General features: G+C 43.2%; 2 protein-coding genes across 2 annotated transcripts in view; one reads left to right on the forward strand and one right to left on the reverse strand.

Annotated features, from left to right (window-relative positions):
* The window catches only part of nf2a (NF2, moesin-ezrin-radixin like (MERLIN) tumor suppressor a), an 81,370-nt gene extending 68,301 nt beyond the window's left edge, over positions 1–13,069 (reverse strand). The window contains exons 1-5 of the mRNA XM_061980069.2: positions 12,948–13,069; positions 12,504–12,619; positions 7,759–7,884; positions 7,561–7,683; positions 231–314 (exon numbers count right to left, since the gene is read on the reverse strand). Coding sequence (XP_061836053.2) covers positions 231–314; positions 7,561–7,683; positions 7,759–7,884; positions 12,504–12,617 — 447 coding nt within the window. The 5' untranslated portion in view covers positions 12,618–12,619; positions 12,948–13,069. The remainder of the gene's footprint in view (positions 1–230; positions 315–7,560; positions 7,684–7,758; positions 7,885–12,503; positions 12,620–12,947) is intronic.
* A 332-nt stretch (positions 13,070–13,401) lies between these two features.
* The window catches only part of fbxo21 (F-box protein 21), a 25,827-nt gene continuing 12,620 nt past the window's right edge, over positions 13,402–26,608 (forward strand). The window contains exons 1-6 of the mRNA XM_072915474.1: positions 13,402–13,645; positions 18,896–19,031; positions 19,095–19,204; positions 21,087–21,208; positions 23,313–23,459; positions 23,519–23,649. Of these exons, the coding sequence (XP_072771575.1) occupies positions 13,419–13,645; positions 18,896–19,031; positions 19,095–19,204; positions 21,087–21,208; positions 23,313–23,459; positions 23,519–23,649 (873 nt within the window). The 5' untranslated portion in view covers positions 13,402–13,418. The remainder of the gene's footprint in view (positions 13,646–18,895; positions 19,032–19,094; positions 19,205–21,086; positions 21,209–23,312; positions 23,460–23,518; positions 23,650–26,608) is intronic.

Consider the following 26,608-nt stretch of genomic DNA (forward strand, 5'->3'; position numbering starts at 1 on the left):
AATCGCCAATCGATTTTCCGCGGCGAGAGGCGACCGAGGGGAAGAGACTGAGGAGGTGTTGCTATGAACTATTTGAACTGATACGCTACCCGGGAATCCAGACTTTTGTCTACATGAAGGGTTTTTGATGATAAAATCTCATTTTGTACTGCAACATTTATGACAACTGCTGGGAATGGGAAAGATAGACTTGGTGAGATTGCGTGGCGATGTTCAAGACGGCGTCTGACCTTGGCGTGGACGGCGTAGGAGGCCAGCAGCACGGAGGCCTCAGGAGGACAGTGGATCTCCTCCTCCAGGATCTTCTTCTTCACCTGAGTGGCGAGTCAGAGACAATCAGCGTGGCTACAATAACAACACCGTGGAATAATCATCCTGCCCAAATGAATCCAGAGTGGTTGGGAGAAATCCATTTAGCTGATTAACACAGCCCGGCTGGGAAGTCCAGGAAATGAATTCAGGGAACAATGGCTGCTTCTTTTTTTTTTAATTTGAAATTCCTGTAAGCGTAGTGACTGGAAATAAAACTAAACTTAAAGTTGACATACAAAAAAGTTGTAAAAATGTGCTTGTAGGTCACTAGTATAAATATTCAATTAGTACTTAAAACAGGGGTGTCCAAACTTTTTCACTTGGGCTCAAACAATTGGCCGGGCCGAAAGCCGACTGGATGTAAGTTAACTGTAATATATATATATATATATACACACACACAGGTAAAAGCCAGTAAATTAGAATATTTTGAAAAACTTGATTTATTTCAGTAATTGCATTCAAAAGGTGTAACTTGTACATTATATTTATTCATTGCACACAGACTGATGCATTCAAATGTTTATTTCATTTAATTTTGATGATTTGGAGTGGCAACAAATGAAAATCCAAAATTCCGTGTGTCACAAAATTAGAATATTACTTAAGGCTAATACAAAAAAGGGATTTTTAGAAATGTTGGCCAACTGAAAAGTATGAAAATGAAAAATATGAGCATGTACAATACTCAATACTTGGTTGGAGCTCCTTTTGCCTCAATTACTGCGTTAATGCGGCGTGGCATGGAGTCGATGAGTTTCTGGCACTGCTCAGGTGTTATGAGAGCCCAGGTTGCTCTGATAGTGGCCTTCAACTCTTCTGCGTTTTTGGGTCTGGCATTCTGCATCTTCCTTTTCACAATACCCCACAGATTTTCTATGGGGCTAAGGTCAGGGGAGTTGGCGGGCCAATTTAGAACAGAAATACCATGGTCCGTAAACCAGGCACGGGTAGATTTTGCGCTGTGTGCAGGCGCCAAGTCCTGTTGGAACTTGAAATCTCCATCTCCATAGAGCAGGTCAGCAGCAGGAAGCATGAAGTGCTCTAAAACTTGCTGGTAGACGGCTGCGTTGACCCTGGATCTCAGGAAACAGAGTGGACCGACACCAGCAGATGACATGGCACCCCAAACCATCACTGATCAATCAATCAATCAATCAATCTTTATTTATATAGCCCTAAATCACAAGTGTCTCAAAGGGCTGCACAAGCCACAACGACATCCTCGGTACAAAGCCCACATACGGGAAAGGAAAAACTCACCCCAGTGGGACGTCGATGTGAATGACTATGAGAAACCTTGGAGAGGACCGCATATGTGGGTAACCCCCCCCCTCTAGGGGAGACCGAAAGCAATGGATGTCGAGTGGGTCTGACATAATATTGTGAGAGTCCAGTCCATAGTGGATCCAACATAATAGTAGTAAGAGTCCAGTCCATAGTGGGGCCAGCAGGACACCATCCCGAGCGGAGACGGGTCAGCAGCGCAGAGATGTTCCCAGCCGATGCACAGGCGAGCGGTCCACCCCGGGTCCCGACTCTGGACAGCCAGCACTTCATCCATGGCCACCGGACCTGTGCCCCCCCCCCTCAAGGAAAAGGGGAGCAGAGGAGAAAAGAAAAGAAACGGCAGATCAACTGGTCTAACAGGGGGGCTATTTAAAGGCTAGAGTATACAAATGAGTTTTAAGATGGGACTTAAATGCTTCTACTGAGGTAGCATCTCTAATTTCCACTGATGGTGGAAACTTTACACTAGACTTCAGGCAACGTGGATCCTGTGCCTCTCCTGTCTTCCTCCAGACTCTGGGACCTCGATTTCCAAAGGAAATGCAAAATTTGCATGGTTGGGTGATGGTTTGGGGTGCCATGTCATCTGCTGGTGTCGGTCCACTCGGTTTCCTGAGATCCAGGGTCAACGCAGCCGTCTACTAGCAAGTTTTAGAGCACTTCATGCTTCCTGCTGCTGACCTGCTCTATGGAGATGGAGATTTCAAGTTCCAACAGGACTTGGCACCTGCACACAGCGCAAAATCTACCCGTGCCTGGTTTACGGACCATGGTATTTCTGTTCTAAATTGGCCCGCCAACTCCCCTGACCTTAGCCCCATAGAAAATCTGTGGGGTATTGTGAAAAGGAAGATGCAGAATGCCAGACCCAAAAACGCAGAAGAGTTGAAGGCCACTATCAGAGCAACCTGGGCTCTCATAACACCTGAGCAGTGCCAGAAACTCATCGACTCCATGCCACGCCGCATTAACGCAGTAATTGAGGCAAAAGGAGCTCCAACCAAGTATTGAGTATTGTACATGCTCATATTTTTCATTTTCATACTTTTCAGTTGGCCAACATTTCTAAAAAATCCCTTTTTTGTATTAGCCTTAAGTAATATTCTAATTTTGTGACACACGGAATTTTGGATTTTCATTTGTTGCCACTTCAAATCATCAAAATTAAATGAAATAAACATTTGAATGCATCAGTCTGTGTGCAATGAATAAATATAATGTACAAGTTACACCTTTTGAATGCAATTACTGAAATACATCAAGTTTTTCAAAATATTCTAATTTACTGGCTTTTACCTGTATATATATATATATATTAGAGATAATATATGCCTATAATATCGGCAGGCCGATATTATCGGCAGATAAATGCGTTAAAATGTAATATCGGAAATTATCGGTATCGTTTTTTTTTTTTATTATCAGTATCGTTATTTTTTTTTTTTTAATTAAATCAACATAAAAAACACAAGATACACTTACAATTAGTGCACCAACCCCAAAAAACCTCCCTCCCCCATTTACACTCATTCACACAAAAGGGTTGTTTCTTTCTGCTATTAATATTCTGGTAGGTTCCTACATTATATATCAATACAGTCTGCAAGGGATACAGTCCGTAAGCACACATGATTGTGCGTGCTGCTGCTCCACTAATAGTACTAACCTTTAACACTTCATTTTACTCATTTTCATTCATTACTAGTTTCTATGTAACTGTTTTTATATTGTTTTCTTTTCTTTTTTTATTCAAGAATTTTTTTTAAATTTATTTATCTTATTTTATTGTATTATTATTTTTTTTAAAGTACCTTATCTTCACCATACCTGGTTGTCCAAATTAGGCATAATAATGTGCTAATTCCACGACTGTATATATCGGTATCGGTTGATATCGGTATCGGTTGATATCAGTATCGGTAATCAAAGAGTTGGACAATATCGGAATATCATCAAAAAGCCATTATCGGACATCCCTAATGTATATATATATATATATATATATATATATATATACACACACACACACACACACACGAGAGATGCGCGGATAGGCAATTATTTCATCCGCAACCGCGTCACAAAAGTCGTCAACCATCCGCCATCCACCCGAACTAACATTTAATCAAAACCGCACCCGCCCGCCATCCGCCCGTTGTTATATATCTAATATAGACGATGCAAGGCATTAGTGAGGTTATAAAGCTTTTGCCTGTTAAAGAAAGGAGACTGATCCAATGCAGCAGAGACATTCAATGCGTGCCACGCTGTCACGGCCCGGACGCACACGAGTGCGCAATCATATGGGAGCCGCGCTGAGCGCACCTCCAAGCGCGCTCGCGCCACTCAAACTGCTGCAGGCAGCTGCATTCACACATGCATCTGTAAGCCTTGTTTTAACATCCTGTGGCACTCTTCTGGGATCACGGCGGACGAAACTGCTCATGCTCAGGGTGTTATATGTAAACAAACTCTCATTTCTAGTCCAATTATGTAAACAAACTCAATTCTAGTCAAAATATGTAAACAAACTCTAATTTCTAGTCCAAATATGTAAACAAACTCTTATTGCTAGTCCAAATATGTAAACAAACTCTAATTTCTAGTCCAAATATGTAAACAAATGCTCATTTCTAGTCCAAATTTGTAAACAAACTCTCATTACTAGTCCAAATATGTAAACACACTCTCATTTCTAGTCCAAATACTAAAACAAATTCAAATTTCTAGTCCAAATATGTAAACAAACTCATTTCTATTCCGAATATGTAAACAAACTCTCATTTTTTTAGTCCAATTATGTAAACAAACTAAATTCTAGTCAAAATATGTAAACACACTCATTTCTATTCCGAATATGTAAACAAACTCTCATTTCTAGTCCAATTATGTAAACAAACTAAATTCTAGTCAAAATATGTAAACAAACTCTAATTTCTAGTCCAAATATGTAAACAAACTCTCATTGCTAGTCCAAATATGTAAACAAAGTCTAATTTCTAGTCCAAATATGTAAACAAATGCTCATTTCTAGTCCAAATATGTAAACAAACTCTAATTTCTAGTCCAAATATGTAAACAAATGCTCATTTCTAGTCCAAATTTGTAAACAAACTCTCATTACTAGTCCAAATATGTAAATACAATTCTAATTTCTAGGCAAAATATGTAAACAAATTCTCATTTCTAGTCAAAATATGTAAACACATTCTCATTTCTAGTTAATGTGTAAATACAATTCTAATTTCTAGGCAAAATATGTAAACAAATTCTCATTCCTAGTCAAAATATGTAAACAAACTCTCATTGCTAGTCCAAATATGTAAACAAAGTCTAATTTCTAGTCCAAATATGTAAACAAATGCTCATTTCTAGTCCAAATATGTAAACAAACTCTAATTTCTAGTCCAAATATGTAAACAAATGCTCATTTCTAGTCCAAATTTGTAAACAAACTCTCATTACTAGTCCAAATATGTAAATACAATTCTAATTTCTAGGCAAAATATGTAAACAAATTCTCATTTCTAGTCAAAATATGTAAACACATTCTCATTTGTAGTTAATGTGTAAATACAATTCTAATTTCTAGGCAAAATATGTAAACAAATTCTCATTTCTAGTCAAAATATGTAAACAAACTCTCATTGCTAGTCCAAATATGTAAACAAAGTCTAATTTCTAGTCCAAATATGTAAACAAATGCTCATTTCTAGTCCAAATATGTAAACAAACTCTCATTTCTAGTCCAAATATGTAAACAAATGCTCATTTCTAGTCCAAATTTGTAAACAAACTCTCATTACTAGTCCAAATATGTAAATACAATTCTAATTTCTAGGCAAAATATCTAAACAAATTCTCATTTCTAGTCAAAATATGTAAACACATTCTCATTTCTAGTTAATGTGTAAATACAATTCTAATTTCTAGGCAAAATATGTAAACAAATTCTCATTTCTAGTCAAAATATGTAAACAAACTCTCATTGCTAGTCCAAATATGTAAACAAAGTCTAATTTCTAGTCCAAATATGTAAACAAATGCTCATTTCTAGTCCAAATATGTAAACAAACTCTAATTTCTAGTCCAAATATGTAAACAAATGCTCATTTCTAGTCCAAATTTGTAAACAAACTCTCATTACTAGTCCAAATATGTAAATACAATTCTAATTTCTAGGCAAAATATCTAAACAAATTCTCATTTCTAGTCAAAATATGTAAACACATTCTCATTTCTAGTTAATGTGTAAATACAATTCTAATTTCTAGGCAAAATATGTAAACAAATTCTCATTTCTAGTCAAAATATGTAAACAAACTCTCATTGCTAGTCCAAATATGTAAACAAAGTCTAATTTCTAGTCCAAATATGTAAACAAATGCTCATTTCTAGTCCAAATATGTAAACAAACTCTAATTTCTAGTCCAAATATGTAAACAAATGCTCATTTCTAGTCCAAATTTGTAAACAAACTCTCATTACTAGTCCAAATATGTAAATACAATTCTAATTTCTAGGCAAAATATGTAAACAAATTCTCATTTCTAGTCAAAATATGTAAACACATTCTCATTTCTAGTTAATGTGTAAATACAATTCTAATTTCTAGGCAAAATATGTAAACAAATTCTCATTTCTAGTCAAAATATGTAAACAAACTCTCATTGCTAGTCCAAATATGTAAACAAAGTCTAATTTCTAGTCCAAATATGTAAACAAATGCTCATTTCTAGTCCAAATATGTAAACAAACTCTCATTTCTAGTCCAAATATGTAAACAAATGCTCATTTCTAGTCCAAATTTGTAAACAAACTCTCATTACTAGTCCAAATATGTAAATACAATTCTAATTTCTAGGCAAAATATCTAAACAAATTCTCATTTCTAGTCAAAATATGTAAACACATTCTCATTTCTAGTTAATGTGTAAATACAATTCTAATTTCTAGGCAAAATATGTAAACAAATTCTCATTTCTAGTCAAAATATGTAAACAAACTCTCATTGCTAGTCCAAATATGTAAACAAAGTCTAATTTCTAGTCCAAATATGTAAACAAATGCTCATTTCTAGTCCAAATATGTAAACAAACTCTCATTTCTAGTCCAAATATGTAAACAAATGCTCATTTCTAGTCCAAATTTGTAAACAAACTCTCATTACTAGTCCAAATATGTAAATACAATTCTAATTTCTAGGCAAAATATCTAAACAAATTCTCATTTCTAGTCAAAATATGTAAACTAATTCTAATTTCTAGTCGAAATAGATAAATGCGTTAAAATGTAATATCGGAAATTATCGGTATCGTTTTTTTTTTATTATCAGTATCGGTTTTTTATTTTATTTTATTTTTTAATTAAATCAACATAAAAAAACACAAGATACACTTACAATTAGTGCACCAACCCCAAAAAACCTCCCTCCCCCATTTACACTCATTCACACAAAAGGGTTGTTTCTTTCTGTTATTAATATTCTGGTAGGTTCCTACATTATATATCAATGCAGTCTGCAAGGGATACAGTCCGTAAGCACACATGGTCTACTAATAGTACTAACCTTTAACACTTCATTTTACTCATTTTCATTCATTACTAGTTTCTATGTAACTGTTTTTATATTGTTTTATTTTCTTTTTTATTCAAGAATTTTTTTTAATTTTATTTATCTTATTTTATTGTATTTTTTTTTTTTTTAAAGTACCTTATCTTCACCATACCTGGTTGTCCAAATTAGGCATAATAATGTGCTAAAACCACGACTGTATATATTGGTATCGGTTGATATCGGTATCGGTTTATATCAGTATCGGTTGATATCGGTATCGGTTGATATCGGTATCGGTAATTAAAGAGTGGGACAATATCGGAATATCAGCAAAAAGCCATTGGTCTTTGTATGTGAAAGTATAAAAAAGAAGGTGCAGGTAGAGAAGAGAGGTGACACACCTGCAGGAAGAAGAGATGCTGCGTGACGTCCTGCACAAGCTCCTCCTCCACGTTTTCCGGGTAGAACTTAGCCAGGAAGTGGAGGGTGATGGGTTCCTCTTTGGGCAAGTCCTGGTCCAGAACCTGCAGATGGGACAGAACACATTAGTGCTGGTCTAGGGAAAAAAAAAAAGAAGATGCTTTGTGGCGAGCGCTCGCCTTCTTCTCCATCTTCAGCCAAGCCAGCGTGTCCTTGACGGCGTACCTGAGGCCAAAGAACCAGGTCTCCCTCAGGCCCAGGGTTCTGCAGGCCAGCTCAAACAGGTCCTTCCCCTTCCATTTCACCTGCAACAACACCCGCACACTGACTTCTAGCAGCAACAACACCCGCACACTGACTTCTAGCAGCAACAACCCCCGCACACTGACTTCTAGCAGCAACAACACCCGCACACTGACTTCTAGCAGCAACAACACCCGCACACTGACTTCTAGCAGCAACAACACCCGCACACTGACTTCTAGCAGCAACAACACCCGCACACTGACTTCTAGCAGAAACACCCACACACTGACTTCTAGTAGCAACAACACCCGCACACTGACTTCTAGCAGCAACAACACCCGCACACTGACTTCTAGCAGCAACAACACCCGCACACTGACTTCTAGCAGCAACAACACCCGCACACTGACTTCTAGCAGCAACAACACCCGCACACTGACTTCTAGCAGCAACAACACCCGCACACTGACTTCTAGCAACAACACCCGCACACTGACTTCTAGCAACAACACCCGCACACTGACTTCTAGCAACAGCACCCTCACACTGACTTCTAGCAACAACACCCGCACACTGACTTCTAGCAGCAACACCACCCGCACACTGACTTCTAGCAACAACACCCGCACACTGACTTCTGGCAGCAACAACACCCGCACGCTGACTTCTAGCAGCAACAACACCCGCACACTGACTTCTAGCAGCAACAACACCCGCACACTGACTTCTAGCAACAACAACACCCGCACACTGACTTCTAGCAACAACAACACCCGCACACTGACTTCTAGCAGCAACAACACCCGCACACTGACTTCTAGCAACAACAACACCCGCACACTGACTTCTAGCAGCAACAACACCCGCACACTGACTTCTAGCAACAACAACACCCGCACACTGACTTCTAGCAACAACAACACCCGCACACTGACTTCTAGCAGCAACAACACCCGCACACTGACTTCTAGCAGCAACAACACCCGCACACTGACTTCTAGCAACAACAACACCCGCACACTGACTTCTAGCAACAACACCCGCACACTGACTTCTAGCAACAACACCCGCACACTGACTTCTAGCAACAGCACCCGCACACTGACTTGTAGCAACAACAACACCCGCACACTGACTTCTAGCAACAACACCCGCACACTGACTTCTAGCAACAACAACACCCACACACTGACTTCTAGCAACAACACCCACACACTGACTTCTAGCAACAACACCCGCACACTGACTTCTAGCAACAACACCCACACACTGACTTCTAGCAACAACACCCGCACACTGACTTCTAGCAGCAACAACACCCGCACACTGACTTCTAGCAGCAACAACACCCGCACACTGACTTCTAGCAGCAACAACACCCGCACACTGACTTGTAGCAACAACAACACCCGCACACTGACTTCTAGCAACAACACCCGCACACTGACTTCTAGCAACAACACCCGCACACTGACTTCTAGCAACAACACCCACACACTGACTTCTAGCAACAACACCCGCACACTGACTTCTAGCAGCAACAACACCCGCACACTGACTTCTAGCAGCAACAACACCCGCACACTGACTTCTAGCAGCAACAACACCCGCACACTGACTTGTAGCAGCGACACCACAGCCCTCCATGTTTAAACATGCATTTGTTACAAAATAATAATGAATCAAAAAGTAGAACACTCAGTCGCATATTTGGACTCTTCAAACTAAAACTCAACGTGGCCCTCTGAGAGGCCCTACAACTCAATGTGGCCCAGTCTGAGTGGCCCTACAACTCAACGTGGCCCCCTGAGAGGCCCTACAACTCAATGTGGTCCTCTGAGTGGCCCTAAAACTCAATGTGGCCCTCTGAGAGGCCCTACAACTCAATGTGGCCCAGTCTGAGTGGCCCTACAACTCAACGTGGCCCCCTGAGAAGCCCTACAACTCAATGTGGCCCTCTGAGTGGCCCTAAAACTCAATGTGGCCCTCTGAGAGGCCCTACAACTCAATGTGGCCCTCTGAGAGGCCCTACAACTCAATGTGGCCCTCTGAGAGGCCCTACAACTCAATGTGGCCCTCTGAGAGGCCCTACAACTCAATGTGGTCCTATGAGAGGCCCTACAACTCAATGTGGCCCTCTGAGAGGCTCTACAACTCAATGTAGCCCTCAATGGAAAAGAGTCTGACACCCCAAACATGCGACTCCTCCTCTTCTTCCTTAACATCCAAAGGCTGCGACTCCTCCTCTTCCTCCTCAACATGCAAGGGCTGCGATTCCTACTCTTTCTCCTTAACATGCAAAGGCTGCGACTCCTCCTCTTCCTCCTTAATATGCAAGCGCTGCGGCTCCTCCTCTTCCACCTTCACATGCAAGAGCTGTGACTCCTCCTCTTCCTCCTTAACATGAAAAGTGCAACTCCTCCTCTTCCTCCTTAACATCCAAAGGCTGCGACTCCTCCTCTTCCTCCTCAACATGCGAGGGCTGCGATTCCTACTCTTCCTCCTTAACATGCAAAGGCTGCGACTCCTCCTCTTCCTCCTTAATATGCAAGAGCTGCGACTCTTCCTCTTCCTCCTTAACATGCAAAGGCTGTGACTCCTCCTCTTCCTCCTTAACATGCGAAGGCTGCGACTCCTCATCTTCCTCCTTAACATGCGAGGGCTGCGACTCCTCATCTTCCTCCTTAACATGCGAGGGCTGCGACTCCTCCTCTTCCTCTTTAACATGCTAGGGCTGTGACTCCTCCTCTTCCTCCTTAATATGCAAGCGCTGCGACTCTTCCTCTTCCTCCTTAACATGCAAAGGCTGCGACTCCTCCTCTTCCTCCTTAATATGCAAGCGCTGCGACTCTTCCTCTTCCTCCTTAACATGCAAAGGCTGCGACTCCTCCTCTTCCTCCTTAATATGCAAGCGCTGCGACTCTTCCTCTTCCTCCTTAACATGCAAGGGCTGCGACTCATTCAATTCATTATTATTTTTTTAACAAGACAGTTAAAAAAAAAAAAAAAAAGCTCACACTAAAATTCTTGGGGATGCAAAAAAAGCCCACTCTTAAAAGTGTTTAAAAATAAGTTTTACTTAATTTGTATTGTTTTTATCTTAAATCTCTAGATCAACTTCAGATATTTCTGTCAATTATAAGTTGTTAATTGTTGTTTATTTTATGCCGTTTTTGATTTGATTTAAAAAATGTTTATACCTAAATCTTTAAATCACCTTCAGATCTATCTGTCAATTATAATTTGTTATTGTTTTTTATTGTTAATGTTATGCCCTTTTTGTCATATAAAACTTTGTTTTTTTTATAACACACACTCAAAATATGCTATATTTAGCCCCCAAAAATATCTCCAAGTGTAATATTTGTAAAAGTTTGGACACCCCTAAATTGTGGCGTGTGGGAGACAATGCAGGTGTCACGTGATGACGAATCCTCAGCATGGTGCTGCCCCCTAGCGTCACTGCGGCAGAAATGCACCACAGCCTGCATTAAAAGTGTCGGCTTTAGTTGTTTTATTGTCACTAACCTTGCAGCTGTAGTTGTTTTATTGTCACTAACCTTGCAGCTGTAGTTGTTTTATTGTCACTAACCTTGCAGCTGTAGTTGTTTTTTGTCACTAACCTTGCAGCTGTAGTTGTTTTATTGTCACTAACCTTGCAGCTGTAGTTGTTTTTTGTCACTAACCTTGCAGCTGTAGTTGTTTTATTGTCACAAACCTTGCAGCTGAAGTTGTTTTATTGTCACTAACCTTGCAGCTGTAGTTGTTTTGTTGTCACTAACCTTGCATCTGTAGTTGTTTTATTGTCACTAACCTTGCAGCTGTAGTTGTTTTATTGTCACTAACCTTGCAGCTGTAGTTGTTTTATTGTCACCAACCTTGCAGCTGTAGTTGTTTTATTGTCACCACCCTTGCAGCTGTAGTTGTTTTATTGTCACTAACCTTGCAGCTGTAGTTGTTTTATTGTCACTAACCTTGCATCTGTAGTTGTTTTATTGTCACTAACCTTGCAGCTGTAGTTGCTTTATTGTCACTAACCTTGCAGCTGTAGTTGTTTTATTGTCACTAACCTTGCAGCTGTAGTTGTTTTATTGTCACTAACCTTGTAGCTGTAGTTGTTTTGTTGTCACTAACCTTGCAGCTGTAGTTGTTTCATTGTCACTAACCTTGCAGCTGTAGTTGTTTTATTGTCACTAACCTTGCAGCTGTGGTTGTTTTATTGTCACTAACCTTGCAGCTGTAGATGTTTTATTGTCACTAACCTTGCAGCTGTAGTTGTTTTATTATCACTAACCTTGCAGCTGTAGTTGTTTTATTGTCACTAACCTTGTGGCTGTAGTTGTTTTATTGTCACTAACCTTGCAGCTGTAGTTGTTTTATTGTCACTAACCTTGCAGCTGTAGTTGTTTTATTGTCACTAACCTTGCAGCTGTAGTTGCTTTATTGTCACCAACCTTGCAGCTGTTGTTGCTTTATTGTCACCAACCTTGCAGCTGTAGTTGTTTTATTGTCACTAACCTTGCAGTTGTAGTTGTTTTATTGTCACTAACCTTGCAGCTGTATTTGTTTTATTGTCACTAACCTTGCAGCTGTAGTTGTTTTATTGTCACTAACCTTGCAGCTGTGGTTGTTTTATTGTCACTAACCTTGCAGCTGTAGTTGTTTTATTGTCACTAACCTTGCAGCTGAATTCCATGTCTGACTCCATCGTGCAGATCCTCACGTTAAAGCTTCGGTTTTGCTTCCTCGCCAGCGAGTTAAATCCCATCTTGGCCGCCAAGGCGCTCGCCATTACTAAAAAAAAACGACCCTAAAGTGTCCTTGAGTCAAAAGCAGCACTTATAAAGGCGATGTAAGAGTAAAAGGCACATTCTGCAGCACATTTTGTTATTTTTTTCCCCTGAAGCCAAAAAGTTGCATCAAAGTTGAGATGAAGCCTTTTGGAGTCCAAAGCAGCTCGAAGGTGTTTGTTTGCACAACTTTGTAGGACATAAAGTGACACTTGTCAGTCACGTGGTTGATAAAATGTGTTTGTTTACATTTAGCTTGCTCGATTTTGAAGTTAGCTCGCTAGCTAGCAGGCTAGCCAAACATTTTGCGCGCTTCTCTTCCCAAGTAATACCTTTTAGCGGCGACACTCCAACACCAACTATATTCACGGTTGAAGGTTATTTTTGATGATATATATTAACTTTTATCCGCAGGAGTTTAGACGTGAAGTTTAATGGGAGCGGGGCGGAAGCCGGAAGCAACTATCGCGTCCGTGCTGCTGCGTTCAGGTACCATTGGGGAAATCTCGCAACGACGTTCACAAAAGGGGGAACATGCTTTTTCGAAATTTCACGGAATTCATAAAATATCTATTGATAATTTTAATGAAGGGTAAATATGTGAGCGTTTGCATGCTTTGTTGTGAGCGTCACGTTTTATTTAAAGCGAGGCTGAATTTCGAGCTTCTAAAAGGCACCACACGAAGCCGCGCCCCTTTTTCGCGAAACGACCAACCGGGCTCCAGGACTTCACAAACCGCCCCGCCCCCTGCGCCAGAAAGAGGCGGAGCCTGGCAATGAGGTAATCGGGGTAAACAGTCAAGATGGCGGCGTGTGTCGCCGGAGAGCGGCTGCGGGACATCAGCACGCCGACGACGAGCGACCGGGGCGGCAAGAAGCTCACCGACTTGCCCACCGAGGTGCTGGAACACATCCTGTGCTTCCCCGCGCTCAAACATGTCGACGTTTGCAACGTTTCCCGCTGCTGTCAGCGCCTCCACGACGTGTGCCACGGGCGCGGGAAGGTGTGGGGGCACCAGTACAAACTCAGGTGAGATATGTTCTCATTTTTCATCAATATTCATCTCATATTCTCACGCCCGCAGCGGAATATTCATCTGCATGTTGTGTCGCGAAGGCAGCACGGTGGTAGAGGGGTTAGTGCATCTGCCTCACAATACGAAGGTCCTGAGTAGTCCTGGGTTCAAACCCGGGCTCGGGATCTTTCTGTGTGGAGTTTGCATGTTCTCCCCGTGACTGCGTGGGTTCTACTCCGGCTTCCTCCCACCGCCAAAGACATGCACCTGGGGATAGGCCCCTCCCACCTCCAAAGACATGCACCTGGGGATAGGCCCCTCCCACCTCCAAAGACATGCACCTGGGGATAGGTTGATTGGCAACACTAAATGGTCCCTGGTGTGTGAATGTGAGTGTGAATGTTGTGTTGGCCCTGTGATGAGGTTGCGACTTGTCCAGGGTGTATGCCGCCTTCCGCCCGAATGCAGCTGAGATAGGCTCCAGCACCCCCCCGCGACCCCGAACGGGACAAGCGGTAGAAAATGGATGGATGGATGGATGGATGTTGTGTCTCGAGCTTTCAATGTCGTCTTCCGTGTTGGAGTTCTGCATCTGCATCTACATCTGCATCTACATCTACATCTACATCTACCTCCACATCTACACATCTACATCTACCTCCACATCTACCTCCACATCTACCTCCACATCTACATCCACATCTACATCTACCTCCACATCTGCATCTACATCTACCTCCACATCTACATCTACCTCCACATCTACATCTACCTCCACATCCATCTACCTCCACATCTACATCTACCTCCACATCTACATCTACTTCCACATCCATCTATCTCCACATCCATCTACCTCCACATCTACATCTACCTCCACATCTACATCTACCTCCACATCTACATCTGCATCTACATCTACATCTACCTCCACATCTACATCTACCTCCACATCTACATCTACCTCCACATCTACATCTACCTCCACATCCATCTACCTCCACATCCATCTACCTCCACATCCATCTACCTCCACATCTACATCTACCTCCACATCTACATCTACCTCCACATCTACATCTACCTCCACATCTGCATCTACATCTACCTCCACATCTACATCTACCTCTACATCTACCTCTACATCTACCTCCACATCTACCTCCACATCTGCATCTACATCTGCATCTACATCTACCTCCACATCTACCTCCACATCTACATCTGCATCGACATCTATATCTACCTCCACATCTCCACATCTACATCTACCTCCACATCTACCTCCACATCTACATCCACATCTACATCTGCATCTACATCTACCTCCACATCTGCATCTACATCTACCTCCACATCTACATCTACCTCCACATCTACATCTACCTCCACATCCATCTACCTCCACATCTACATCTACCTCCACATCTACATCTACTTCCACATCCATCTATCTCCACATCCATCTACCTCCACATCTACATCTACCTCCACATCTACATCTACCTCCACATCTACATCTACCTCCACATCCATCTACCTCCACATCCATCTACCTCCACATCCATCTACCTCCACATCTACATCTACCTCCACATCTACATCTACCTCCACATCTGCATCTACATCTACCTCCACATCTACATCTACCTCTACATCTACCTCTACATCTACCTCCACATCTACCTCCACATCTACCTCTACATCTGCATCTACATCTACCTCCACATCTACCTCCACATCTGCATCTGCATCTACCTCCACATCTACCTCTACATCTGCATCTACCTCCATATCTACCTCCACATCTACATCTACCTCCACATCTACATCTGCATCTACCGCCACATCAACATCTGCATCTACATCTGCATCTGCATCTACATCTACCTCCACATCTACCTCCACATCTGCATCTGCATCTACCTCCACATCTACCTCCGCATCTACATCTGCATCTACCTCCACATCTACATCTACCTCCACATCTACATCCACCTCCACATCTACATCTGCATCTACCTCCACATTTACATCTGCATCTACCTCCACATCCACATCTACATCTGCATCTACCTCCACATCTACATCTGCATCTACCTCCACATCTACCTCTACATCCACCTCCACATCTGCATCTACCTCCACATCTACATCTGCATCTACATCTACCTCCACATCTACATCTGCATATACATCTACCTCCACATCTACCTCTGCATCTACCTCCACATCTACATCTGCATCTACATCTACCTCCACATCTGCATCTACATCTACCTCCACATCTCCACATCTACATCTGCATCTACATCCACATCTACATCTACCGCCACATCTACATCTGCATCTACATCTACCTCCACATCTACATCCACATCTACCTCCACATCTACATCTACCTCCACATCTACATCTACCTCCACATCCACATCTACATCTACCTCCACATCTGCATCTACATCTACCTCCACATCTACCTCCACATCTACATCTACCTTCACATCTGCATCTACATCTACCTCCACATCTACATCTACCTCCACATATGCATCTGCATCTACCTCCACATCTACCTCTACATCTGCATCTACATCTACCTCCACATCTACCTCCACATCTACATCTACCTCCACATCTGCATCTACCTCCACATCTACCTCTACATCTGCATCTACCTCCACATATACATCTGCATCTACATCTACCTCCACATCTACATCTACATCTGCATCTACATCTACCTCCACATCTACATCTGCATCTACATCTACCTCCACATCCACATCTACATCTGCATCTACATCTACCTCCACATCTACATCTACCTCCACATCTGCATCTACCTCCACATCTACTTCTACATCTGCATCTACATCTACCTCCACATCTGCATCTGCATCTACCTCCACATCTACCTCTACATCTGCATCTACCTCCACATCTACATCTACCTCCACATCTACATCTGCATCTACCTCCACATCAACATCTGCATCTACATCTACCTCCACATCTACCTCCGCATCCACCTCCACATCTACCTCTACCTACATCTACATCTACCTCCACATCTACCTTTGCATCTACATCTGCATCTACCTCCACATCTACATCTGCATCTACATCTACCTCCACATCTACCTCCGCATCCACCTCCACATCTACCTCTACCTACATCTACATCTACCTCCACATCTACCTTTGCATCTACATCTGCATCTACCTCCACATCTACATCTGCATCTACATCCACCTTCACATCTACATCTCCATCCACCTCCACATCTACATCTGCATCTACATCTACCTACACATCTGCATCTGCATCTACATCTACCTACACATCTACCTCTACATCTACGTCCACATCTGCATCTACCTCCACATCTACATCTACCTCCACATCTGCATCTACCTCCACATCTACATCTGCATCTACATCCACCTTCACATCTACATCTGCATCCACCTCCACATCTACATCTGCATCTACATCTACCTACACATCTGCATCTGCATCTACATCTACCTACTCATCTACCTCTACATCTATGTCCACATCTGCATCTACATCTACCTCCACATCTGCATCTACCTCCACATCTACATCTGCATCTATATCTACCTCCGCATCCACCTCCACATCTACCTCCGCAGCTACATCTGCATCTACATCTGCATCTACATCTACATCTGCATCTACATCTACATCTACCTCTACATCTGCATCTGCTGTCAGTGGTGACATTCTGCTGACGCATCAAATCCTGCAGGCTGCGACTTACTCATTTTATTACAATTACAGCTAAATATACAACATTAATATTAGCATTAATTTGACCACTAAATATTTGACATTAATATTAACACTTAAGTCAGGGTTAGTTGAGAGCATATTTAAATATTAACACTTAAGTCAGGGTTAGTTGAGAGCATATTTAAAATAATAATCTTTATGAAGTGAAATTACTGCCAAAACTCTATAAACATGGGGAAAAAAAAGTTTTTACTCACGCCCAACAATTTTCAGGTTAAAAATACAATTTCCTTTAAAAAAACAACAACAACTTATTCTGCAAGTAAACTAAATGATTTGCAAGTTAAAAAAAAAAACAATTCGCAAATATTTTCTGCAAGTAAAAATAGTAAATGTGTTATACTTGTATAGCGCTTTTCTACCTTTTTAAGGAACTCAAAGCGCTTTGACACTACTTCCACATTCACACACACATTCACACACTGATGGCGGGAGCTGCCATGCAAGGCGCTAACCAGCACCCATCAGGAGCAAGGGTGAAGTGTCTTGCTCAAGGACACAACCGACGTGGCTAGGATGGTAGAAGGTGGGGATCGAACCAGGAACCCTCAGATTGCTGGCACGGCCACTCTCCCAACTTCACCACGCCGTCCCCACTAAAACTAATTGCAAGTACAAAAAACAATATTTTTCCAATTATAAAACAATTCGCAACCTAAAATTGTTTTTATTTGATTAAGAAACAATCACAAGTATAAAAACATTTTTTTTCAAGTAAAAACAGTTTTTGAAGTAAAAAAAAATACTTCTTCAAATAAAAAATGATTTGGAACTAAAAAAAAAAAAAAAAAAATCTTTAATCAAAACAACAATGAAACAATTTTCATCCATTAAAACAAGACTTGCAAGTTAACAAAAACATGCTTTTAAAAAACAATATGCAAAGAGAAAAACTTAAAAAAAAAGTTTAAAAGAAATTTCTTTCAATTAAAAAAACGATTTGCAAGTATTTTTTTTTGCAAGTGAAAAAAACGTCTAAGGATATATTGGTTTTTTTTGGTGGATGGCACCATGCGCAAATAACAGCAGCTCTGAAGGCCTTAAATTGACTCAGCAGCACCACCTGTGGTTGTCGAGTGTGAACTACGGGTGTTGTGAGTGCAAGTGTGAGGATGGCAGAGGATGAAATAATACTGACAAGTTTTAACTTGAAGAACATCGATTTTATATTTGCGATTTTATACTATTTTTGAAACTTGAAAGTCGTTTTTTAATTAAAGAAATTTTATAAATTGTTTTACTTAGTATATATATTTTTTTAATTAAATTTGTTTTGACTTTTTTACTTGAGAATTGTTTTTAATTGGAGAAAATAAACATTTTTATACTTATTAGGCGAGTAGAAACATTTAGTGTGTTGAGTTGTGGCAATCATTTCACTCCCTAAATGTGCTCCCTAGAAGAGGATTGTGTTTTGACTGAGTGGACTGTTGTCCCCGCTCAGATGGCCCAGGCTGCAGAGGTTCTACCCTCAGAACGAGAGCTGCGACTGGCTGCGGGAGTACAAGACCCGCCATCGGGTGGGCATACAGATCCGCAGGACGGTGGAGTCCATCTCTAAAAGGTTCTTCACGGAAGTTGTGAGTAGTTTTATTCCTCACTCGTGCCGCACACTTGGAACTGAAAATGTTTCTGCCACTCAGCCGTGCATCGGACAAGTTCTGGGGGACAGCTTCGCTGAGATCGAGTCCCTGGGCATGCCCGAGCATTTCTGTGAGGACGAGCTGCTCTTCATCCTGCGTGCCGACAAGAGGTGGGAGGACGGGGGGTCCGTGTGGTGATGGGGGGTCCAAGTGGGGTGGAGGGGTCCGTGTGGGGTGATGGAGGAGTTCAAGTGGAGACGGGGGGTCCGTGTGGTGATGGGGGGTCCGTGTGGGGAAGAGGGATCCGTGTGGGGTGGAGGGGTCTGTGTGGGGTGACGGAGGAGTTCAAGTGGAGACGGGGGTCCGTGTGGTGATGGGGGGTCTGTGTGGGGAAGAGGGGTCCGTGTGGGGTGGAGGGGTCCGTGCGGGGTGACGGAGGAGTTCAAGTGGAGACGGGGGGGTCCGTGTGGTGATGGGGGGTTCGTGTGGGGTGGAGGGGTCCGTGTGGGGTGACGGAGGGGTCCTTGTGGGGTGACGGAGGGGTCCGTGTGGGGTAGGAGTATCCGAGTGGGGTGTAGGGGTCCGTGTGGGGTAGGGGGATCCGAGTGGGGTGGAGGTGTCCGTGTGGGGTGGGGGTATCCGTGTGGGGTGACGGAGGAGTTCAAGTGGAGACGGGGGGGTCCGTGTGGTGATGGGGGGTCCAAGTGGGATGGAGGGGTCCGTGTGGGGTGACGGAGGAGTTCAAGTGGAGACGGGGGGTCCGTGTGGTGATGGGGGGTCCGTGTGGGGAAGAGGGATCCGTGTGGGGAAGAGGGATCCGTGTGGGGTGGAGGGGTCCGTGTGGGGTGACGGAGGAGTTCAAGTGGAGACGGGGGATCTGTGTGGTGATGGGGGGTTCGTGTGGGGTGGAGGGGTCCGTGTGGGGTGACGGAGGAGTTCAAGTGGAGACGGGGGGTCCGTGTGGTGACGGAGGGGTCCGTGTGGGGTGACGGAGGGGTCCTTGTGGGGTAGGAGTATCCGAGTGGGGTGTAGGAATCCGTGTGGGGTAGGGGGATCCGAGTGGGGTGGAGGGGTCCGCGTGGGGTGACGGAGGAGTTCAAGTGGAGACGGGGGGTCCGTGTGGTGATGGGGGTTCCGTGTGCAGAAGAGGGATCCATGTGGGGAAGAGGGATCCGTGTGGGGTGGAGGGGTCCGTGTGGGGTGACGGAGGAGTTTAAGTGGAGACGGGGGGTTCCGTGTGGTGATGGGGGGTCCGTGTGGTGATGGGGGGTCCGTGTGGGGAAGAGGGGTCCGTGTGGGGTGGAGGGGTCCGTGTGGGGTGACGGAGGAGTTCAAGTGGAGACGGGGGGTCCGTGTGGTGACGGAGGGGTCCGTGTGGTGACGGAGGGGTCCGTGTGGGGTGATGGAGGGGTCCTTGTGGGGTAGGAGTATCCGAGTGGGGTGTAGGGGTCCGTGTGGGGTAGGGGGATCCGAGTGGGGTGGAGGGGTCCGTGTGGGGTGGGGGTATCCGTGTGGGGTGATGGAGGGGTCCAAGTGGGGTGGCGGAGTGGTCGGTGTGGGTGACGGAGGAGTTTGGGTTTGGACAAGGGGTCCGTGTGTGGGGGATGGAGGGGTTCCGTGTGTGAGAGTCTGTCTGTGTTTGGACGAGGGGTCCATGTGTGGGACAAGGGGTCCGTGTGGGGTGGTGGTGGGGTCCGTGTGGAGACAAGGGGACCGTGTGGGGTGGTTGTGGGGTCCGTGTGGAGTGGTGGTGGGGTCCGTGTGGGGCTAGGGGTCCGTGTGGGCTGGTGGTGGGGTCTATGTGGGGCAAGGGGTCCGTGTGGGGTGGTGGGGTCAGTCTGGGGAAAGGGGTCCGTGTGGGCTGGTGGTGGGGTCTGTCTGGGGCAAGCGGTCCGTGTGAGGTGGTGGTGGGCTCCATGTGGGGCAAGGGGTCCGTGTGGGGTGGTGGGGTCCGTCTGGGGAAAGGGGTCCGTGTGGGGTGGTGGGGTCCGTGTGGGGCAAGGGGTCCGTGTGGGGTCCATGTGAGCGACAACTTAACAGTTTTGTTTGCAGGAAAAGTCTGACCCTGAAGTACTATGCAAGGAAAATCCTTTACTTCCTGAGACAGCAGAACATCCTGCGAAGTCTCAAGAACTTCCTGGAGCAGCCCAAGGAGCAGCAGTCGGCGCTCGCAGGTGCCCCCCCCCCTCCCCCTAACTGCACCACCATTTTTGGGTGTTTGCACACTTTGGACCGCAGCCCATGTGGAGTGGTGGTGGGGTCCATGTGGAGACAAGGGGTGGTGGTGGGGACATGGGGTGGTGGTGGGGTCCATGTGGGTACAAGGGCTGGTGGTGGGGTCCATTTGGGGACAAGGGGTGGTGGTGGTAGGGTCCATGTGGGGACAAGGGGTGGTGGTGGGGTCCATGTGGGGGAAACAATCATACAAACTCAACAAATCAAAGCTTAAAGCGTCTTGTCAGCCATCTTTTTTGTTGGTATGACAGAAACATTTTCCAGGTTGGACCCGATGAGCTCAAAGTGGGATTTTCCCAGCAGGCTTGAATGCAGCATAATGTTGAACTAAAATCAAATTAAGTCGTCATTTTCAAATAAACTTAAGACTAAAAAAATAAAAATAAAATATGGTTTAAATATAATTAAAAAAAGAAGCCTAACATCGAAAGTAACTTTGTAAATAGGATGAATAATAACAAAAAAACAGTTTGAATATAATTTAAAAAACAAAATACCAAAAGTGATTTTACAAATAAAGTAAATAATAAAATATGGTTAAACTATAACAACAACAAAAATCAAATAAAACATTTTTTAAAAATGTGGTTTTGTATATGATTTACAAAAATTAATACCAAAGATAATTTTACAAATAAAAATGAAATTAAAAAAATAGATGGTTAAAATATTGTTTTAAAAATACCAAAAGTAATTTTACAAATAAAAAGTATTTAAAATATGGTTTGAATTAAAAAAAAAACGTATCTAAAATAATTAAAACAAATACATATAGTTTGAATATAATAAAAAATAGAATATATAAAGTAATTTGATAAAGTAAAAAATAAACTTAAAAAAAACTAAATATCAAAAGTACTTTTACAAACAAAATAAATTATAAAAGATACATACATATATATATATATATATATATATATATATATATATATATATGATCAAATATATTTTTTTAAATACATTTTAAAATACTAAAAATAACTTTACAAATACATTATAAAATATGGTTGGAATACAATTAATAATGTATACAACAAATAGAATAAATAATTTAAAAACTTGAATATGGTTTTAATATAATACAAAACTAAATATCAAAAGTAATTTACTAAATGGGATGAATAATAACAAATATGATTTATACATAATATACAAAAACATTCAAATGTGGTTTAAATGATTTGAAAAATAAATATCAATGGCATTTTACAAATAAAACGAAAATATATGGTATAAATATAGTTAAAAATACCAAAAGTAACTTTACACATACAAAATTAATAAACTAGGGTCTGAATCCAATTTAAAAAAATATCAATATAATTAAAACAAAGGTAATAAATTATATAAAAATAAAGAGTGGTTACATATAATAATTAAAAAAAAACACATATTAAAAATTGGTTTAAATAATTTTACAAATAAAATAAATATGGTGTATGGTTTAAATATAATTTAAAAAAAAAACAAAAGTAACATTACAAATACAAAATTATTAAACTAAGGTCTGAATCCAATAAAAAAATCAAAAATCAAAATAATTTCAAAGCTTTAGTAAATAATAGAAAAATAAAGTGTATTTAAAAAAATATATAATTTAAAAAGAAACATATACAAAGTAATTTTTTAAATAAAATAAAATGTAGTTTAAATAATTTTACAAATATAATAAAAATGATATATGGTTCAAATATAATTTGGACAAAAACCAAAAGTAACTTTACAAATACAAAAATAATACAATATGGTCTGAATCCAATTTAGAAAATATCAAAATAATTTAAAAAAAATAATAAATAATAGAAAACTAAAGTGTGGTTTACACATAATTAAAAGAAAAAACATATACAAAGTAATTTTAAGAATAAAATGTGGTTTAAATAATTTTACTAATAAAATAAAAATGATATATGGTTTAAATATAATTTAAATAAGTTTTTACAAATACAAAAATAATCAAATACGGTCTGAATACATTTAAAAAAATGGAATAAACGATAGAAAAATAAAATGGAGTCAAAAAATAAATAGTTTTTTGTCCAGGAGCGGTTCTGGTGGACCAGTACTGCAACCCGCTGGCTGACATCACGCTGGAAGGCGTCCGGGCTCAGCTGGACGACGTAGTGGACAAAGTCAAGAAGACGCTGAGGCTGAAGAACGCTTCTCATCCCAGCCTGCGCTCGCCTCCAGGTGACGGACAGCCACGCCCTCCTTTCCCCCGCCCTGACGCCCACTTTCTGCTCTGGCAGGTTTGCCCCTGGAGGACTTTGAGCTGCAGCGGCAGGTCTTCTGTGCCCTCAACTCGGTGCTGTACGAGCAGCTGCAGTACAAGGGCGACCAGTCGGACTACTACAACCCTCTCAACTCCTACATGCAGCAGGTAGATCCTCACATCCCCCCACAAACACACTACATGCAGCAGGTAGATCCTCACATCCCCCCAACACACACAACCCTCTCAACTCCTACATGCACCAGGTAGATCCTCACATCCCCCCACAAACACAACCCTCTCAACTCCTACATGCAGCAGGTAGATCCTCACATCCCCCCCACAAACACAACCCTCTCAACTCCTACATGCATCAGGTACATCCTCACATCCCCCCACAAACACAACCCTCTCAACTCCTACATGCAGCAGGTAGATCCTCACATCCCCCCACAAACACACTACATGCAGCAGGTAGATCCTCACATCCCCCCACAAACACAACCCTCTCAACTCCTACATGCACCAGGTAGATCCTCACATCCCCCCACAAACACACTACATGCAGCAGGTAGATCCTCACATCCCCCCAACACACACAACCCTCTCAACTCCTACATGCACCAGGTACATCCTCACATCCCCCCACAAACACAACCCTCTTATCTCCTTCATGCAGCAGGTAGATCCTCTCATACCCCCACAAACACACTACATGCAGCAGGTAGATCCTCACATCCCCCCAACACACACAACCCTCTCAACTCCTACATGCACCAGGTACATCCTCACATCCCCCCACAAACACAACCCTCTCAACTCCTACATGCGCCAGGTAGATCCTCACATCCCCCCACAAACACACTACATGCAGCAGGTAGATCCTCACATCCCCCCACAAACACAACCCTCTCAACTCCTACATGCAGCAGGTAGATCCTCACATCCCCCCACAAACACAACCCTCTCAACTCCTACATGCACCAGGTAGATCCTCACATCCCCCCACAAACACAACCCTCTCAACTCCTACATGCAGAAGGTAGATCCTCACATCCCCCCACAAACACAACCCTCTCAACTCCTACATGCAGAAGGTAGATCCTCACATCCCCCCACAAACACACTACATGCAGCAGGTAGATCCTCACATCCCCCCACAAACACAACCCTCTCAACTCCTACATGCAGCAGGTAGATCCTCACATCCCCCCACAAACACAACCCTCTCAACTCCTACATGCAGCAGGTAGATCCTCACATCCCCCCACAAACACAACCCTCTCAACTCCTACATGCAGCAGGTAGATCCTCACATCCCCCCACAAACACAACCCTCTCAACTCCTACATGCAGCAGGTAGATCCTCACATCCCCCCACAAACACAACCCTCTCAACTCCTACATGCAGCAGGTAGATCCTCACATCCCCCCACAAACACAACCCTCTCAACTCCTACATGCAGCAGGTAGATCCTCACATCCCCCCACAAACACACTACATGCAGCAGGTAGATCCTCACATCCCCCCAACACACACAACCCTCTCAACTCCTACATGCAGCAGGTACATCCTCACATCCCCCCACAAACACAACCCTCTCAACTCCTACATGCACCAGGTAGATCCTCACATCCCCCCACAAACACAACCCTCTCAACTCCTACATGCAGCAGATAGATCCTCACATCCCCCCACAAACACAACCCTCTCAACTCTTACATGCAGGAGGTAGATCCTCACATCCCCCCACAAACACAACCCTCTCAACTCCTACATGCAGCAGGTAGATCCTCACATCCCCCCACAAACACAACCCTCTCAACTCCTACATGCAGCAGGTAGATCCTCACATCCCCCCACAAACACAACCCTCTCAACTCCTACATGCACCAGGTAGATCCTCACATCCCCCCACAAACACAACCCTCTCAACTCCTACATGCAGAAGGTAGATCCTCACATCCCCCCACAAACACAACCCTCTCAACTCCTACATGCAGCAGGTAGATCATCACATCCCCCCACAAACACACTACATGCAGCAGGTAGATCCTCACATCCCCCAACACACACAACCCTCTCAACTCCTACATGCACCAGGTACATCCTCACATCCCCCCACAAACACAACCCTCTTATCTCCTTCATGCAGCAGGTAGATCCTCTCATCCCCCCACAAACACACTACATGCAGCAGGTAGATCCTCACATCCCCCCAACACACACAACCCTCTCAACTCCTACATGCACCAGGTAGATCCTCACATCCCCCCACAAACACAACCCTCTTATCTCCTTCATGCAGCAGGTAGATCCTCTCATCCCCCCACAAACACACTACATGCAGCAGGTAGATCCTCACATCCCCCCAACACACACAACCCTCTCAACTCCTACATGCACCAGGTACATCCTCACATCCCCCCACAAACACAACCCTCTCAACTCCTACATGCGCCAGGTAGATCCTCACATCCCCCCACAAACACACTACATGCAGCAGGTAGATCCTCACATCCCCCCAACACACACAACCCTCTCAACTCCTACATGCACCAGGTAGATCCTCACATCCCCCCACAAACACAACCCTCTTATCTCCTTCATGCAGCAGGTAGATCCTCACATCCCCCCACAAACACACTACATGCAGCAGGTAGATCCTCACATCCCCCCCACAAACACAACCCTCTCAACTCCTACATGCAGCAGGTAGATCCTCACATCCCCCCACAAACACAACCCTCTCAACTCCTACATGCACCAGGTAGATCCTCACATCCCCCCACAAACACAACCCTCTCAACTCCTACATGCAGAAGGTAGATCCTCACATCCCCCCACAAACACAACCCTCTCAACTCCTACATGCAGCAGGTAGATCATCACATCCCCCCACAAACACACTACATGCAGCAGGTAGATCCTCACATCCCCCAACACACACAACCCTCTCAACTCCTACATGCACCAGGTACATCCTCACATCCCCCCACAAACACAACCCTCTTATCTCCTTCATGCAGCAGGTAGATCCTCTCATCCCCCCACAAACACACTACATGCAGCAGGTAGATCCTCACATCCCCCCAACACACACAACCCTCTCAACTCCTACATGCA

Source organism: Nerophis lumbriciformis, linkage group LG20 (genome assembly GCF_033978685.3).
Source record: "Nerophis lumbriciformis linkage group LG20, RoL_Nlum_v2.1, whole genome shotgun sequence".
Lineage (NCBI taxonomy): Eukaryota > Metazoa > Chordata > Actinopteri > Syngnathiformes > Syngnathidae > Nerophis > Nerophis lumbriciformis.